The following is a 14,965-nucleotide window of genomic DNA, read 5'->3' on the forward strand; positions in this document are numbered from 1 at the left end:
TATTCTTCACCTGGGTGGCCTAGATGATTCCTGTGAAGGAGGAGCAAGCTGTTAAAGTGCTTCTTGAAGGATGATTGCTAAGAATGAAAGCTTCCTTACAAGCTTAGCACAAAGCATTTTAGGAAAAGCTGCTGTTTTGGCGAATCAGTTTCAGATTGTTCGGAGTATCTTAATGTAATCTTTGCGAAATCCTAAACCTTAAACCTCTGGATTTATCACAACATTATTCATGCAGAATTAGTGGGGCCACTGTGACTTGAAATGTGATTTTTCAGGCTTTATTTATTATTCATTTTTTTTGGCTGTGTTGGGTCTTCATTGCTGCACGCGGGCTTTCTCTAGTTGCGGCGAGTGGTGGGCTGCTCTTTGTTGCAGTGCGAGGGCTTCTGATTGCAGTGGCTTCTCTTGTTGCGGAGCACAGGCTCTAGGTGCATGGGCTTCGGTAGTTATGGCTCATGGGCTCCAGGGCACAGGCTCAGTAGTTGTGGCTCGCGGGCTTAGTTGCTCCACAGCATGTGGGATCTTCCTGAACCAGGGCTCGAACCTGTGTCCCCTGCACTGGCAGGCGGATTCTTAACCACTGTGCCATCAGGGAAGCCCGATTTTTCGGGCTTTACATTGAGGTAATCTGGTGAAATTGTTGACACTGTTTCTGTGACCCATCCGAACTTTTCATTCAGATACCTGAAGGTTGAAACTTCTGGGGAACAAAGAGCTAAGAGCTTGAGAGGACGGGGAGTGGGTACCAAACCAGAATCCAAAGTCAGGCTTCAGTGCATTCAGTAATGCCTTGTCAGGGTGACAGGATCCTCACCTGATAAAGTTGTTCCATTTAGCACCAGTGAATGAGCCCACTGACTTTCAAACAAACAAACAAAAGAACCAAACCTGTCTTTCAATGGTGGAGATATTAAAATAAAAATGCATCACACATCTATTCTTTCTATTCTTAAATGCTTTGTTCATTCCTTTCCAACCCAGAAAGTTCCTGCTTTATCTGATATCCCTGCTGAGCTTTCTTTCAGACTGATTTTCCAGCCAGGTTGAATGTATTTGAAAAGGAAAAAAAAAAGAGAGAGACCAAGGCATTTACACAGGGTCATTCTAAGAGCTAGTTGGGATTAATTCCCTAAACTGAATCTGATCTTTGCTGGTTCTATCTCTGGATATGCTTGCATTTATCCCTAAATTATAAATTATATTTTTAGAGTTATTAGTTAAAAATAAAGACTGAACTAATGAGTAAAGAGACATCTGTATGCTAATGACTGGAAAAAAAAACCCCAACTTTGTTAGAAGATGAGTTTTCTCAGTTTTTAGGATGAAGGAATCCCAGTAGTCTTTCAGATTCTTTAGAGATTTTCAGTGTTTCAGAAAGCCTGATAAAACTTAAACTTTTGCCCATCAGAAGACTAAAACATTAAATTTCTTTGTTTTTGGCTTAAATTTTATCAACTAAGTCCTGGTTCCCTCATCTAATTATGATTTCTGATTGGTTGTTAAGTGTATAATTTAAAATAGGAAAATTATTCAATAAATGAATTGCAAAATATTTCAAAAAGAGATCTATGGGGGAACATAATAGATGTTCTTATTGGTGAGGTTAGATTGGGAAGTATTGCTGTAGAGGAGGGTGAGAAGTTGGGGCTGGTTACAATTTTTCAGGCAAAGTAGCAGGGAGAGGTGTTCCCACCAGGGAGCCACTGAACATAAATTTATGTTTAAAAAAGGGTCATTAATGGGAGTTTGCCAAGAATAGCCAGCAACCCCCTCCACAAACACAGGATGATACAGGATAAATGAAAAACCAGTAGTGGGGCCTCCCTGGTGGTGCAGTGGTTGAGAGTCCGCCTGCCGATGCAGGGGACACGGGTTCGTGCCCTGGTCCGGGAGGATCCCGCATGCCGCGGAGCGGCTGGGCCTGTGAGCCGTGGCCGCTGAGCCTGCGCGTCCGGAGCCTGTGATCCGCAACGGGAGAGGCCACAACAGTGAGAGGCCCGCGTACCGCAAAAAAAACCCCGAAAAAACAAAAACAAAACAGTAGTAACTTTTTAATTTTTGTCTTTAAATTCATTCTGTGTCCTAATATGTAAATATTATATAGCTGTGTAATCCACATTGCCTGTAATAGTTGCCAGTGTACTCGAGCAATCTGTTCTCTGTGTTTTTCCTTGACTTCTAGGTAATTTCTTTCCCTGGGACTCAGCAATAAATAGCCCCTCATGCCCTTACTGGTGCTGGCATCTAAGATGTAAATTGTAAGTCCCAAGTTTGCAAACCATTGTTAGTATTGCTTTGGCAAGGCTTAATGAATAGATAGGTAAGAAAATGGAAACTTCTTAAAAGTTTGTTGAAAAGATGGTAGGATGGCAGAATTACGCTAAGGAAATTTTACCTTCTAAAAATTGTGTAAAGGGCTAGTCTTGTATGGAACAGTTCTAAAATTCCAATAATACTATTCTTCTGATGTTATTTTAAGGAATGTCAAATGTTTAAACCCAAAGGTCATTTTCTTTTTGAAGCCTTCTCCTAACCTCTGCCTAGGATTAAGTTCTTATGTTTTCTTATAACCTCCTTTCCTCCCAGCACTTAAACTGCGTGTCATACCAGTTGTTCTCAGAGTGTGATCTCCAGACCAGCAGCATCAGCGTCACTTGGGAACATGAGAAAAATGCAGATTCTTGGGCCTTACTACTGAAGCAGAAACTCAGGGGTGAGATGCCCTACAATCTTTGTTTTAATAAGCCCTCCAAGTGATTTTGATACCCACTGAAGTTTGAGAACTGTTGCCTTATATTAACTATAGTTGTCAACATTGTTCCCTCATAATGGACGAAGCCCACTCTAGTTCTTTTTTTTAAAATAAATTTCTTTATTTTTATTTATTTTTGGCTGCATTGGGTCTTAGTTGTTGCACGCAGGCTTTCTCTAGTTGTGGCGAGCAGGGGCTTCTCATAGTGGTGGCTTCTCTTGTTGCGGAGCACAGCCTCTAGGTGAGCAGGCTTCAGTAGTTGTGGCACGTGGGCTCAGTAGTTGTGACTCGCAGGCTCAGTAGTTGTGGCACACAGGCTTAGTTGCTCTGCAGCATGTGGGATCTTCCTGGACCAGGGCTCAAACCCGTGTCCCCTGCGTTGGCAGGTGGATTCTTAACCACTGTGCCACCAGAGAAGCCCCTACTATAGTTCTTAACATAGTGTCCCAAACTTAGTCAATACTTGATTATTTGACTTGAGAGCACAGGTATATTTTGTCAGGGGCTGCAGCAACTGTAAGACATCATCTGTCTTGTAAGAGAATACGTGGGAGGAAGAGACTAAACTATTTGAGGTTGTTTTCTTTCTCTTTTTTATACCACAGCTGCTTGGAAAGCCTGAACAAAAAGGCCCATAAAGTATGGACCAACAAAAGGATAAAAGATGCGGAACCAATGAGATACGTTTTGGTACGTATCTAGGACGTGAGTAATGGGCCTTAGCAATTTTTCCCCCATAGTTCATACTGTGAATGTAAGAGTAGAAACCCTAAAACCCATTTTAGGGACGAAACTTTATAGCCAGAGAGTCTTATTACTGTTACACAAACATAATTTAAATCACCTTGATAGAACTTTTCTGTGAAGATGAGTGAACCTGGTTACCAAGGGTTTTGAAAGGTTGATTTTTTTTCAGTATAAATATTTAGCCCAGAGTACTGAATCTCTTTTTACTACACTTTGGGTATAAAGTATAGATTCTCCACATTCAGTAGCTTTGATTTTGTATGGGCATAGGACTAGTACATAGTAAGATCATGCCTCTCCTAAAGCATGCTATAGTTTAATAGTAATAAATCAGAATGAAAGGAGGTTAAAAGGAGACATAAGCCACCTGTTATGGGAGCCTGGGGAAATAGTTAGGACTTTGGGGAGTCTAGGCAAGCTTCGAGGCAATTATTTTTAAACTTTGCTTTTTTTACAAAGTATTTTTCCATAAGTTAATTTGGTCTTTTTGAAGCTTTGACCAGATGTTATGTTAGAAACCAAGAAAAGTGATTCTATTGTGCTTTTGTCCAAGGGACTCAAAACCTCTTAAAGCAAGATTTGAGTAAATCTGGCACCCATGTTTTGAATGATACAACTGCCTAATAAGTGATGACTTATTAGGGTAGTTGACTCGGTTTGTCTGGCTGTTATCCCAGGATAATTATTGTTCCCCCTTTCAAGCTCAAGAGTATCCTGGTTTGGAGGAAAAATTATATGGTCCCCCAGTTAAGACTGCATGCTCTTTTAGGGGAAGATTCCATATAGCTAAAATATGATAAAGGAAGACAGTTTTATCTTTTAGGGCCATTTTTCCTGGGAAACAACCTTTTGTTTTTATATAGTCTGGTGTTAATATACCAAAGTATAATTTTAAAAATTCAAAATATGTGTAAGGTCTTAGTCAAGAGATAAAAGTAAATCTTGTTTATATTCTGTAAAGCTAAGTGAGAAAGTCAGTAGCCCCCTACCCCCTCCACTTTGTACCAAATATACTGGAATGTGCTAGATGCTAAAAGTGTCTAGTGTTCTCTGTTCTCCCTTCTATTTTAGCGGAAGAAAAAAAAAAAGATCATTTGAAAAGGATCTAGAAAATACTTAGGTAGGGATAGGACTCTTTAAGTCTAAATATACCTGGACTAGTCAGTAAACTAGCAAAACGCCAAACTCATTATTTTAAAAGGATTAGCTAGCTGCAATAAAAACTGCAGGTTAAGAGGAACTAATTTTGGCCTGTTTTAAATTGGGTCTTGGTTCAGTTTAAGCACCAAGTATTTGAATATCTCCTAGATGCACAGCACTAGGCTAATGAGGTAGCAAATATAAAGCAGTATGTGATTCTGCCTTCCTTCACGAAGGTTTGTGGTTTGGTTGAGGTCGGAGACAGGGAAGGTTTAAATGAGGTGACGATTAAGAATTGGACTTAAAAAAAGCTAGAACAGGGATTTGAATAGTTGAAGGGCAAGGGGTGACATTTTAAAACGAACCAAGTGAAAAAGAATAAAACATATTTAACATGGATGTAAACTGACTTCTGCAGAGTTAGGAAGGTAGATTTGGAGCCATGTTTCAAACTCAGCTTGTCATAAAAACTATATCCTTTAAGCATGGAAGATTCGTATGGAGAATTGATTGAAGAAGGTTGATATGATGGTCATACAGTAAATGACTTGGAGGTAGGAGAAAAAGGTTGGGGGATAAAGAACCTAACTAAGGAATAGCATTATAGACCACATGGTGACTGTATTTCCCCTACAAAGAGAAATAGGCAAATCAGCCCTCCAGCCCTTTAGTTGAAATATGAGGATATGACAGCAAGGAAGAATAAAAAACCAAAGGAAGCTTGTCATAGGAAAAATACTCTTCATTTAAATAAATAAAAACATGTTAAGATGCCAACAGTGACAAGAGTTGTTACCTAAAACTTGACAGTAAAGATTTCCCCAAAGTTTTAAAAAAAGACTTAATAAATCTTCCATCTGCTGGCTCTTTAACCTACAACTTCCCCATCAGTTCTTCTTACCTAAGGATAGAAAGAGAACATTGAGGCAGTGCCATTTTGATAGCAAGCGTTTTTATGGAAGACCTAAGCTTGATGTGTGTTAATAGCATTTCAAATAGAGTTCTAGACAGCTCTTTCTCCAGTCTGATTTAAAGCCATCAGGACTTTCCCTGCATTCTATTGTGAGAGGAGGAGGACTTTGAATAGAAAACGTTCATTTTTATTTATGTATTTATTTATTTTTTGAAAGTGTTTATTTTTAAAGAAGAAAAGCTTGTCTAAGAATCTTTGAAGATTTAGAATACAATGTTAGTGATATTAGTTAAAACTATGTTAATATAAAAAACTATGTTAATATATATTAAAACTGTGATGTTAAAAAAGTTATTCTACCTTTTCTCTAGGACTTATGGTTGTTACGATGTTTATCATCCATAGTCTCTTTTTTTATGTCTCTTGAATCGCTGTAGAAGATGACCAAAGGAGGAAAGTTAGCTGGAAATCAGAACTAGAGAATTAGTCTAGATAACCAGTTCTAGGAGATTAAAGTTACTTTAACAAAAATAGTTGATGCTACTACATGTCCGGGTAGGAATTACTGGTTTTGTGCTAGCATCTGTTTTATATAGTTCCTTTGCACCTTCCCTCCCCACTGTGTATCCAGTGGGTAGCTCCACTGAGGGCTCCTCTAGCTCTTGGCTGTGCCCTTGAAGTTTGTGTGGTTGGGGATCCTGCCCATGTATAGTATACTAGCTCTTTCCCCTTTGTAGCTTTAGGAATTGGGGTTTTTTTCCTTGAAAATCTTACACAGAATTGAGAACCTTGTGTAATCAAGTCCTTGATGGATTAAAGTCCTAAGTGGAGCCTTAGGAAAGGAATGGAAATACTCAGAGCCCATGAATACAGCTCTTTTAAAATTTGTAATTGAAGCTTAGGCATCTGCCATGCCTATGATCTAGTGGCCATTCTCCTAAGGTATTAAAGGTATTTCACTCTCTATTCCAATAACTTCTATAGGATGATTTATCTTACCTTTCACAAACCAGCATTTTTGGAGCAAATGTCTTAAGGACAAATGAAGGAGAATGATGTGTGTTATCTAGAAAGAAAGAAATCAGGATGAAGTAACACAAGTACTAAGCATTTTTACATTATTGCAGAGAAGGCTAGCTGGCAGGAGATTTGAGTCTCCCTTCCATAGCTGTTGCTGGGAAGTGACTGCTCTGCCTGGGCCTACATTTCTGCCTCCCTGACATAGGTATGGTCTTGTTACTAGTTTTTGCCAATGGGATGTGAGTAGAAATACTCTCTTCTGGGCTGAGGTGGTTATGAGGTAGCTGTACTTTCTCCCTTCTCTTTTTGTGGCAGCTTGGGAAGCCAGGTGTGGGAGGTGACAGTCAAAAGTCAAAGAGCCTCTGTTCTTGAATCACCACTCCTACCAAATACTTGCACTGGATTGTATACAAGGGAACTTCTGTTGTGTTAAATCATGACATTTAACACAGTTTGGACTTTATCTGTTAAAGGAGCTTGCATTGCTCTAACACATACATACATCTTTATTTAATATTAATCTACCTTATGAGGTAGATATTATTCCTTTTATGGATGAGGAAGATGTGTTTGAGAAGTAACTTGAGGCCAGAGCAAGTAGTTGAACCTAGATCTGACTGAAAAGCTAGTGAATTCTCCAATATAACATGCTGCATCTTAGAGAAAAGATATCACTTGAGATAGGATAGATCCTAATCTTTCAGATTACAAGTAAAAAATTACTTCTATGGAAAGTGACTGGGTATTGGTAAGATAAGAATCTTTTAACTGTTACAAGTGAATTTAGATTTAATTAGACTCCTTTTTACTGGGCTGCCTCTCCAGAGAGAGATGAAATTCTGAGATTTACTCTTTTGATTGCTTTGGTGAAGGATTTTGTGGGAGTAGTATTAAGACTAATTACTGCAGAGCTTCTGTACTTATTAGCTATAGAGGACTTAGGGTCCAGGCCTTCACTTAGGACTGTGTTCACTGTCTCACCCTTGCTTACCTACATTCCAGACATCAGGGTCAGGAATCTGATTGGCGGCATCAGAAAATTTTTCACTTGGTTCCAAACTTGGAGAAGTAACCTTTGGAAGATTAAATGGCTCTGAAATAAAGCAGACCAGAAGTTATAGAAGCAGAGTGGAAACTTCTTTTTGTTTTTCATTCCTCATTTGGCTAAGGTGTCCATAGCTATGAGATATGGAGGGTGGGGGGGCAATAGAACTCGACTCCACTTATCTGTCCCCCAAATGAAAAACTTGCTGTCATCTATAGCAGTTCTATTGACACAGTTAGCCTCATGTTCTTTGAGCCTTTTGATTGGGACCACATGACAAGCATTATATTTGCAGTTAGCCATCTTTTTTAGTTTTCTTTGGATTTTTCTAAAAGGAAGAAGTTCTTGTTAAATGGCTATTAGGTTTTGCCTGTATTCTACCCTCCATTCCTTTCTGGAAATGCTGAAGACATACAATGTTCCAACATTAAGAACTTGCAGGTGCTATGTATACTCAGAAGTTTTTTTTTTTAAATTTCTTTCTTTCTTTATTGATTTTTGGCTGCCTTGGGTCTTCGTTGCTGTGCCCGGACTTTCTCTAGTTGCGGCAAGCAGGGGCTACTCTTCATTGTGGTGCACAGGCTTCTCATTGAGGTGGCTTCTCTTGCTGTGGAGCACGGGCTCTAGGCACGCGGGCTTCAGTAGTTGTGACACGCAGGCTCAGTAGTTGTGGCTTGCGGGCTCTAGAGTGCAGGTTCAGTAGTTACAGCACATGGGCCTAGTTTCTCCGCGGCACGTGGGATCTTCCCGGACCAGGGCTCAAACCTGTGTCCCCTGCATTGGCAGGTGGATTCTTAACCACTGCGCCACCAGGGAAGTCCTGTTCTTTTATTTATTTATTTATTTATTTTTGGCTGCGCTGGGTCTTCATTGCTGCGCGCAGGCTTTCTCTGGTTGCTGCGAGTGGGGGCTACTTTTCATTGCGGTGTGCGGGCTTCTCATTGTGGTGGCTTCTCTTGTTGCGGAGCACGGGCTCTAGGTGTATGGGCTTCATTAGTTGTGGCATGTGGGCTCAGTAGTTGTGGCTTGCGGGCTCTAGAGCACAGGCTCAGTAGTTGTGGCACACGGGCTTAGTTGCTCTGTGGCATGTGGAATCTTCGCGGACCAGGGCTCAAACCCGTGTCCACTGCATTAGCAGGCGGATTCTTAACCACTGCGCCACCAGGGAAGCCCCCTGTTCTTTTTTTTTAAAGGGTCTTTAACCTTTTATATTTTGAGCTTAGTTTTCTCCTTCCAGTGACTTAAGAGTTATCAGGAAAACTCACCTTTCTACATGATGCCAGGTGGTACTGTAACCTGCTGACTAACATCCTGTGGTTTGGGTCATAAGGACATATTTCCAAGACTTCTAGCTCCATGAGCCCTAAATAGCAGGAGCCATGGGTTGGCAAAGAAAATACTGACATTTAGGATCAAGTAATGTTGACATAGGTCTATTTTCTGTTCTCAGAGAAAGAGTAGTGTGAAAGATATGGGTGTCTCAAGTTTTACCTATGAAAGTTTTGGATAACTAAACAATAGTCTAGCCAGTTAGATAGTAGGATAATAGGATAAATTCACTGTTTATCTGCCTCGGAAGGCCAAAAATTAGTATTTGTACATATTATATAGCTTGTTTTAGATAGTTTTTTTTGCCCTTCATTAGTGTGTTAAATAAACAGGTAGGATTCCTTGGAAAATTCACAGTACTGGGGTAAGGTGAAGTTTAACACCATAAGCTTGAGTGCTGGAGAAAGCAAGGGCTGGGGCAGCCGGTTCTTTCACTGTTCAGCACTGCCCCCTTCCATCTCTCTGCCAAACCTGTCTAAATTAAGCTCTTTTCCAGACAAGGATGCTACTTGTCAGATAGGTCAGCATAGACGCTTTTGGGGAGAGGGATTTGGAAGAATGAACATTACCATATTCAAGTTCAGGCTACTTTATAATCATCTGAGAATGCTCATCTGAAATCTCTAAAGTTGTAGGTATTAACACATGAAGACTCCTAGAAGTGAACTAAGAATACACAGTCTCAAATCTGCCTCATTTTACTACCGATAGGAGGCCTACACTCCCTTATGGCTAGCTGTCTTTAGCATCGCAGACATTCACTTCAAGGACTCCCAAGTTTCCAGGCAACAGCTACAGTTGAGATTTCTGCAAAGCAGAGACAGCACAGTCTGATAAGGGAGAAAAAGATCAAGGCAGACTGCCATAAGCAGTAGGGATAGAGAAGTGCCTAGAATAGCCCATTTCAATTCTACTTTACATCATGCCTAGGGCATAGACAAAGGGCACAGAGCTAGACTGTTAAATGTCAGATTTTCCTGAGGGCATTTAGGTGATTAAGTCTAGGGATTTAAACTCAGGTACCTTTCAGGAACACAAGCCAAGGTGTTTTTTTAAAGCTTACAATGCATATTAATGGTTATGTTAGAGCCGTGAATACTTACTCTGAAGTGAATTGGCTCCCTGAATATAAAGGCGCAGTATAATCCAACATTGCATAGCTATCTTTAGATTCTTCTTCTTTTTTTTTTTTTATTATTGGGGTATAGTTGTTTTACAATGAAGATTCTTAAAGATAATGGAAAAAGAGCTTTAATACCTAAGTGTAGTCTTTAGATAACCTCAAACCCTCATTTTTAGCCAGCAGCCTAGAAAAATTTGAAGTTTGATTGGACTGAAAGGCTGGTCTTAATAAACAAAGAGTGCTTCAGGCATAGGCCTCAAGAATTGGTGCCCTGGGACCGTTCACCTAATTATTGCTAGCTGAATATCCCATGTAGAGAGGCCAACACTCTAATGGAGGCCGTTTGGTTTAATGCCATTTGTTAGACTTGGCAACAGTATTCCAACCTTGATGCTAGCTTGACACTTAAACCTAGTCTGAAGGCTTTTTAGACCGAACTTATTCTTGAAGCAGTGACTCTCAAGAATCCGAAAGGCAGGGTCACTTGAACAGGAGAACAGTCCTTCTGTAAGGCAAAACAAGGCAAACAGCTGAAGGGAAAGCACAGTACCTTTCAGTCAAGTGATGTGAAGCAACTTTCTGTTCAAGTGGTGTGAAGCAACTTTCTGCTCAATGCCTCTTCTCCCATCATATGTTCTGTGGTTTCTCAGAGGTTTGGAAGTTTTTGATGTCATAGTTAGGTCCTGAGAAGTGGTTCTCAAGCCTGGTTGTGCATGAGAATCACTGAGTAGTTTCAAAGTGACAGAGCCTTTGGCCCCACTCCAGAACTGTTGTATTAGAATCTTCACGAATGGGGTTTGGCTAACTGTGGCTTTAAAAGAGTTCCACAGGGTATTCTGATTTGTAGACAGGGTTACTAGACCCTGCTCTGGGGTAATTGAACTCCCCTTAGAAGGGTTCCTCCCGTTTCCAGCAGGACCTGCCACATAATGTTTCCAGTGAAGTTTCCCTAGAGATTACCTGTTGGCAGATTAGTCTCATCTTTAAACTTGGCCTTTTTCTTGATGGGGTGCCAAATAGAATTCCACAGAAAGCAATATAAGCTCACTACATGCTAAAAAAAATCAAAAATTTATATTTGGCGCTCCTAATCCAGTGTACCAGGTCTTGAGCCAAATATTTACATACACCATGTCATATAATTACTTGCACAGTTGTATGAGGGATTACTGCCATTGTATAGATTAGGAGACCAGCTCAGTGGTGGTAGATAGCTTAAAGTTACAAAGCTAGTAAGTGTTGATTTCATCAGGAACGACTTTTTTTTTTTTAATAAATTTATTTATTTATTTATTTATTTATTTTTGGCTGTGTTGGGTCTTCGCTTCCGTGCGTGGGCTTTCTCCAGTTGCGGCGAGCGGGGGCCACTCTTCATCGCGGTGCGCGGGCTCTCACTGTCACGGCCTCTTCCGTTGTGGAGCACAGGCTCCAGATGCACAGGCTCAGTAGTTGTGGCTCACAGGCATACCCGCTCCGCGGCACGTGGGATCCTCCAGGACCGGGGCACAAACCCATGTCCCCTGCACTGGCAGGCGGATTCTTAACCACTGCCACCAGGGAAGGCCCAGGAACGACTTTAAGTATCGGGAATCTGTCAGGCTTATAGTAGTGGATACAGGTTTTCCAGAATTGTCATTTCTGCTTGACAGTTTGTATTTTATCAGTGGCAATAAATACTGTCAGTTGTTTTCGCTGAAAAAAAAAAAAAAAGCTAGCAAGTGTTTGAGTATCATTATTACTATTCTTTGATGTAATACATGTCAAGCACTTAAAGTACCTGGTACATAGTAAATAACCAGGTCATCACTTTACATGCAGTAACTTACTTAACACACACAGTACTCCCAAGAGGTAGGAACTATTAATATCATCTCAATTTTACAGACAGAGACACTGGATCAAAGCTGCTAAGTGATAGAGTTGGGATGTGAACTCAAGCTATCTGGCTCTAGAACCTGGGATCCTAGCCTCTAAGTCATAAGGCTCAGTCCACTGTACTCAACTGTTGAACCCAGAATTCTGTCTGATTCCAGAATGTAGGCTTTTCCCATATGCCAAGTACAGGCAAATAAGTGTTTCTGGGCTCTAGCAATCTTACAGTTCAGCTGAGGTGGCAGTATAATATGAACTGGGCAATTAAAGGTGAAAACTAATTTAGGTGTGAAATATGTGCTATAGACCAAGTGCTATAGGAGTTCAGCAAGGGCTGGACTTGGGATTGTTTGTGCTGGATCCAGAAGATTGACTGGGATTTGGGTCAGCAAGAGGGAAAGCATCCATAAATGAGAAAGGCAGAAATGAAAAATGAACATAGGACACTGAGAACATGGTCCCCACTAAGCTGGTGAGTACATAATAGGGGATAGCAGAGCGTAAGATTGGCTTGGCATGGAGTGTCTTTAACAAAAGTTTTTGGATGAGGATAAGAAATGCAAGTGAGAAAGATCCAATAGGAACTATACTAACCCATAAGGAGGCTGCTGCTATACTGCTGGTCAGCTCCGTAGATATTGGTGTCTTACTGCCTGCCCTTTATTCTCCTCCATCAAGGTGAAAGACCAATAGAAACCTCATGGATCTCTTTAGTAGAACCTGAGTTTCGTTGGTAACAGCAGGTAATTCAAATATTTGGGGCCACTATCACCTTATGCTAGGCCCATAGCCTTCTAGGGACTCAATTGCAGTAAATAAGCTGGAAGGCAGATTCTGTTTTCCGAAAATGCAAAGTCTACCTTAGAGATATTTGAAATTTTATTCCATCTTCTTGTTTATTTGAAAAGGTGTTAGAAAGGAGGTAGATATGAAGACAATTCTGTTTGATTTAGAATTTTCTGAGGACTTTCTGCTTTTTGCCTTGAAAGAAACTTGAAAGGGAGCTGATTTTCTTGAGTTAGGGAGTTAAGGCCTAACTTGGAATGACAAAATATTATAGTGCTAAGGGCTTCCCTGGTGGCGCAGTGGTTGGGAGTTCGCCTGCCGATGCAGGGGACACGGGTTCGTGCCCCGGTCCGGGGGGATCCCACATGCCGCGGAGTGGCTGTGCCCATGAGCCATGGCCGCTGAGCCTGCGCGTCCGGAGCCTGTGCTCCGCAACGGGAGAGGCCACAACAGTGAGAGGCCCGCATACCACAAAAAAAAAAAAAAAAAAAAAAAAAATTATAGTGCTAAAATTTATCTAATCTTCTAAGATTTAAAGTCTGTCATTAATTTACCCTTGTTAATCTCAGTTAATTTGGTTCTTCTTTATGGGGTCTATTTCCCAGTTTAGTCTTAATAATTCAACAAATAAATCAGCATATTTATTGAGTGGCTATTGTGTCTAAGAGGTGGTGTTCTAGATCATTGTTTCTCAATATGTGTCCAACAGAACATTTGCACCAAAACCTCCTAGAGTACTTGTTAATGCACACTTCTAGACCCCACTGCAGACCTGCCAATCCTGAATCTCAGGAGACAGGGATTGATCTCAGTTTCTTAAGCACCTTTAAGAATCATTGTACTTAAGTGGTGGTTCTCAAACCTGGGAGAGCATTGAATTTAACCTGGAGGGCTTGTTAAAACAGAGTGCTGGATACTACCCCGGAGTTTTGGATTCAGTAGGTTTGGAGTGGGACCTGAGAATTTGCATGTCTGATAAGTTTCCAGGTGATGCTAATGTGACCACACTTTGAGAATCATTGTGCTAGAGGGATATAAAGAAGTGTTAGATACAATTCCTGTCATTAAGGAGCTTATGATGTAGTTGGGAAGATAAGACATGTACTTAAAAATATAACAAGGAATACAGTGTTATATAATGTTTGACAATGAATGGGGTAGTTTGGAGGAGTTGGAATTTAATCTAGGCCCTAAAATTTGAATAGGCTTAAGGTTCAGGAGAGAATAACATAGGCATTCTTGATGGGGATATAAAAGAGGGAAAGTATAAAGGTGGATGGGCCTGGGGTGGTTGATACTTTTTGTCTGGTGTGGAGCTTTATATAGGGCACTAGTGGAAGGGTAAGGCCAGAAAGGTTGGTGGCAGACTGTGAAGAGCCTTGAAAGCCTGCCCCTCTCCCCCACTTCCACACATTTTACAGTCTTACCAAAAATGCTGCACAGCTAGAAAGAGGAAGTCTCCCCTGCTGAGTGTGCAAGAGGAAGCACAGAAGATTTGGAGGCCTGTGAGGTGTAATGACTGCTTTCAGCCATGAGCCAATTGTAGAGGCAACGGGAAGACCAGCGCACCAACCAGGCTGGGTGCCTCCGCCCAGAGGGTGTCACCACCCAAGGTGAAAGTGTTTGGGGAGATCAGGCATTGCTGTCTGGATGCTCCTCTCTCTCCGTGGCCATCATGTCTTTGACTTCTGCCTACCAGCATAAATTAGCAGAGAAGCTCACTATCCTGAATGACCGAGGTCAGGGGGTTCTCATCCGAATGTATAACATCAAGAAGGTAAGCATAGGCAAGTGGACTAGTACTAACTATTCCAGCAGTCGTAAGGCAGGGAACCCTGAGGCAGGTCCAGCCGTTAGGCTTGCTCCTCTTTCTCACTAGTTTAACTGGCCTTCAGTCACTCGGATTATGTAGGACAGCCAGTGCTGGGAGGCAGAAGCGGAGGCTTTTTTTCAGGGCTTCCGCCTTTCTTGGTATGATTCTCACCCCCAACGAGGGTGTCTGCTTCCTGCTGGGGTTAGAGATGGGATGGGAAATAACTGTGTTCCGGGTCTCCTGGATAAAACTCTGGGTCTAGAATTCTGGGTCTTATTGTTTAGTGCTGGTCCCCCACACTCTGAAGACAGCCAAAGTTGGGTCTCTGGCAAAAACTTTTTCGTGCAAGTACTTTCCCTAAAAGGAAAAAATAGATACGCTATTTGGATTAAAAAAAGAGTAGGTACCTTCTGAGGGACTTAGGC

General features: G+C 41.2%; 2 protein-coding genes across 2 annotated transcripts in view; one reads left to right on the top strand and one right to left on the bottom strand.

Annotated features, from left to right (window-relative positions):
* Positions 1-7,728: 7,728 nt before the first annotated feature.
* LOC101288998 (gametocyte-specific factor 1-like) lies at positions 7,729-8,975 on the bottom strand. Its single transcript, XM_004274457.1, has 3 exons — positions 8,879-8,975; positions 8,354-8,360; positions 7,729-7,933 (listed from the first exon to the last, which is right to left on the bottom strand). Exons 1-3 carry the CDS (start codon positions 8,973-8,975, stop codon positions 7,729-7,731), a joined length of 309 nt encoding a protein of 102 aa, XP_004274505.1.
* Positions 8,976-14,345: 5,370 nt separating this feature from the next.
* The window catches only part of NCKAP1L (NCK associated protein 1 like), a 42,482-nt gene continuing 41,862 nt past the window's right edge, over positions 14,346-14,965 (top strand). Inside the window, exon 1 of the mRNA XM_012534668.3 lies at positions 14,346-14,504. Within this exon, the coding sequence (XP_012390122.1) occupies positions 14,403-14,504 (102 nt within the window). The 5' untranslated portion in view covers positions 14,346-14,402. The remainder of the gene's footprint in view (positions 14,505-14,965) is intronic.

The sequence above is a fragment of the Orcinus orca genome, chromosome 11, assembly GCF_937001465.1.
Source record: "Orcinus orca chromosome 11, mOrcOrc1.1, whole genome shotgun sequence".
In the NCBI taxonomy this organism is placed as follows: Eukaryota; Metazoa; Chordata; class Mammalia; order Artiodactyla; family Delphinidae; genus Orcinus; species Orcinus orca.

Excerpts from the sequence above, each read along its gene's own strand:
- LOC101288998 (XM_004274457.1), bottom strand. The coding sequence starts at position 8,975 with ATGGAGCTAGAAGTCTTGGAAATATGTCCTTATGACCCAAACCACAGG.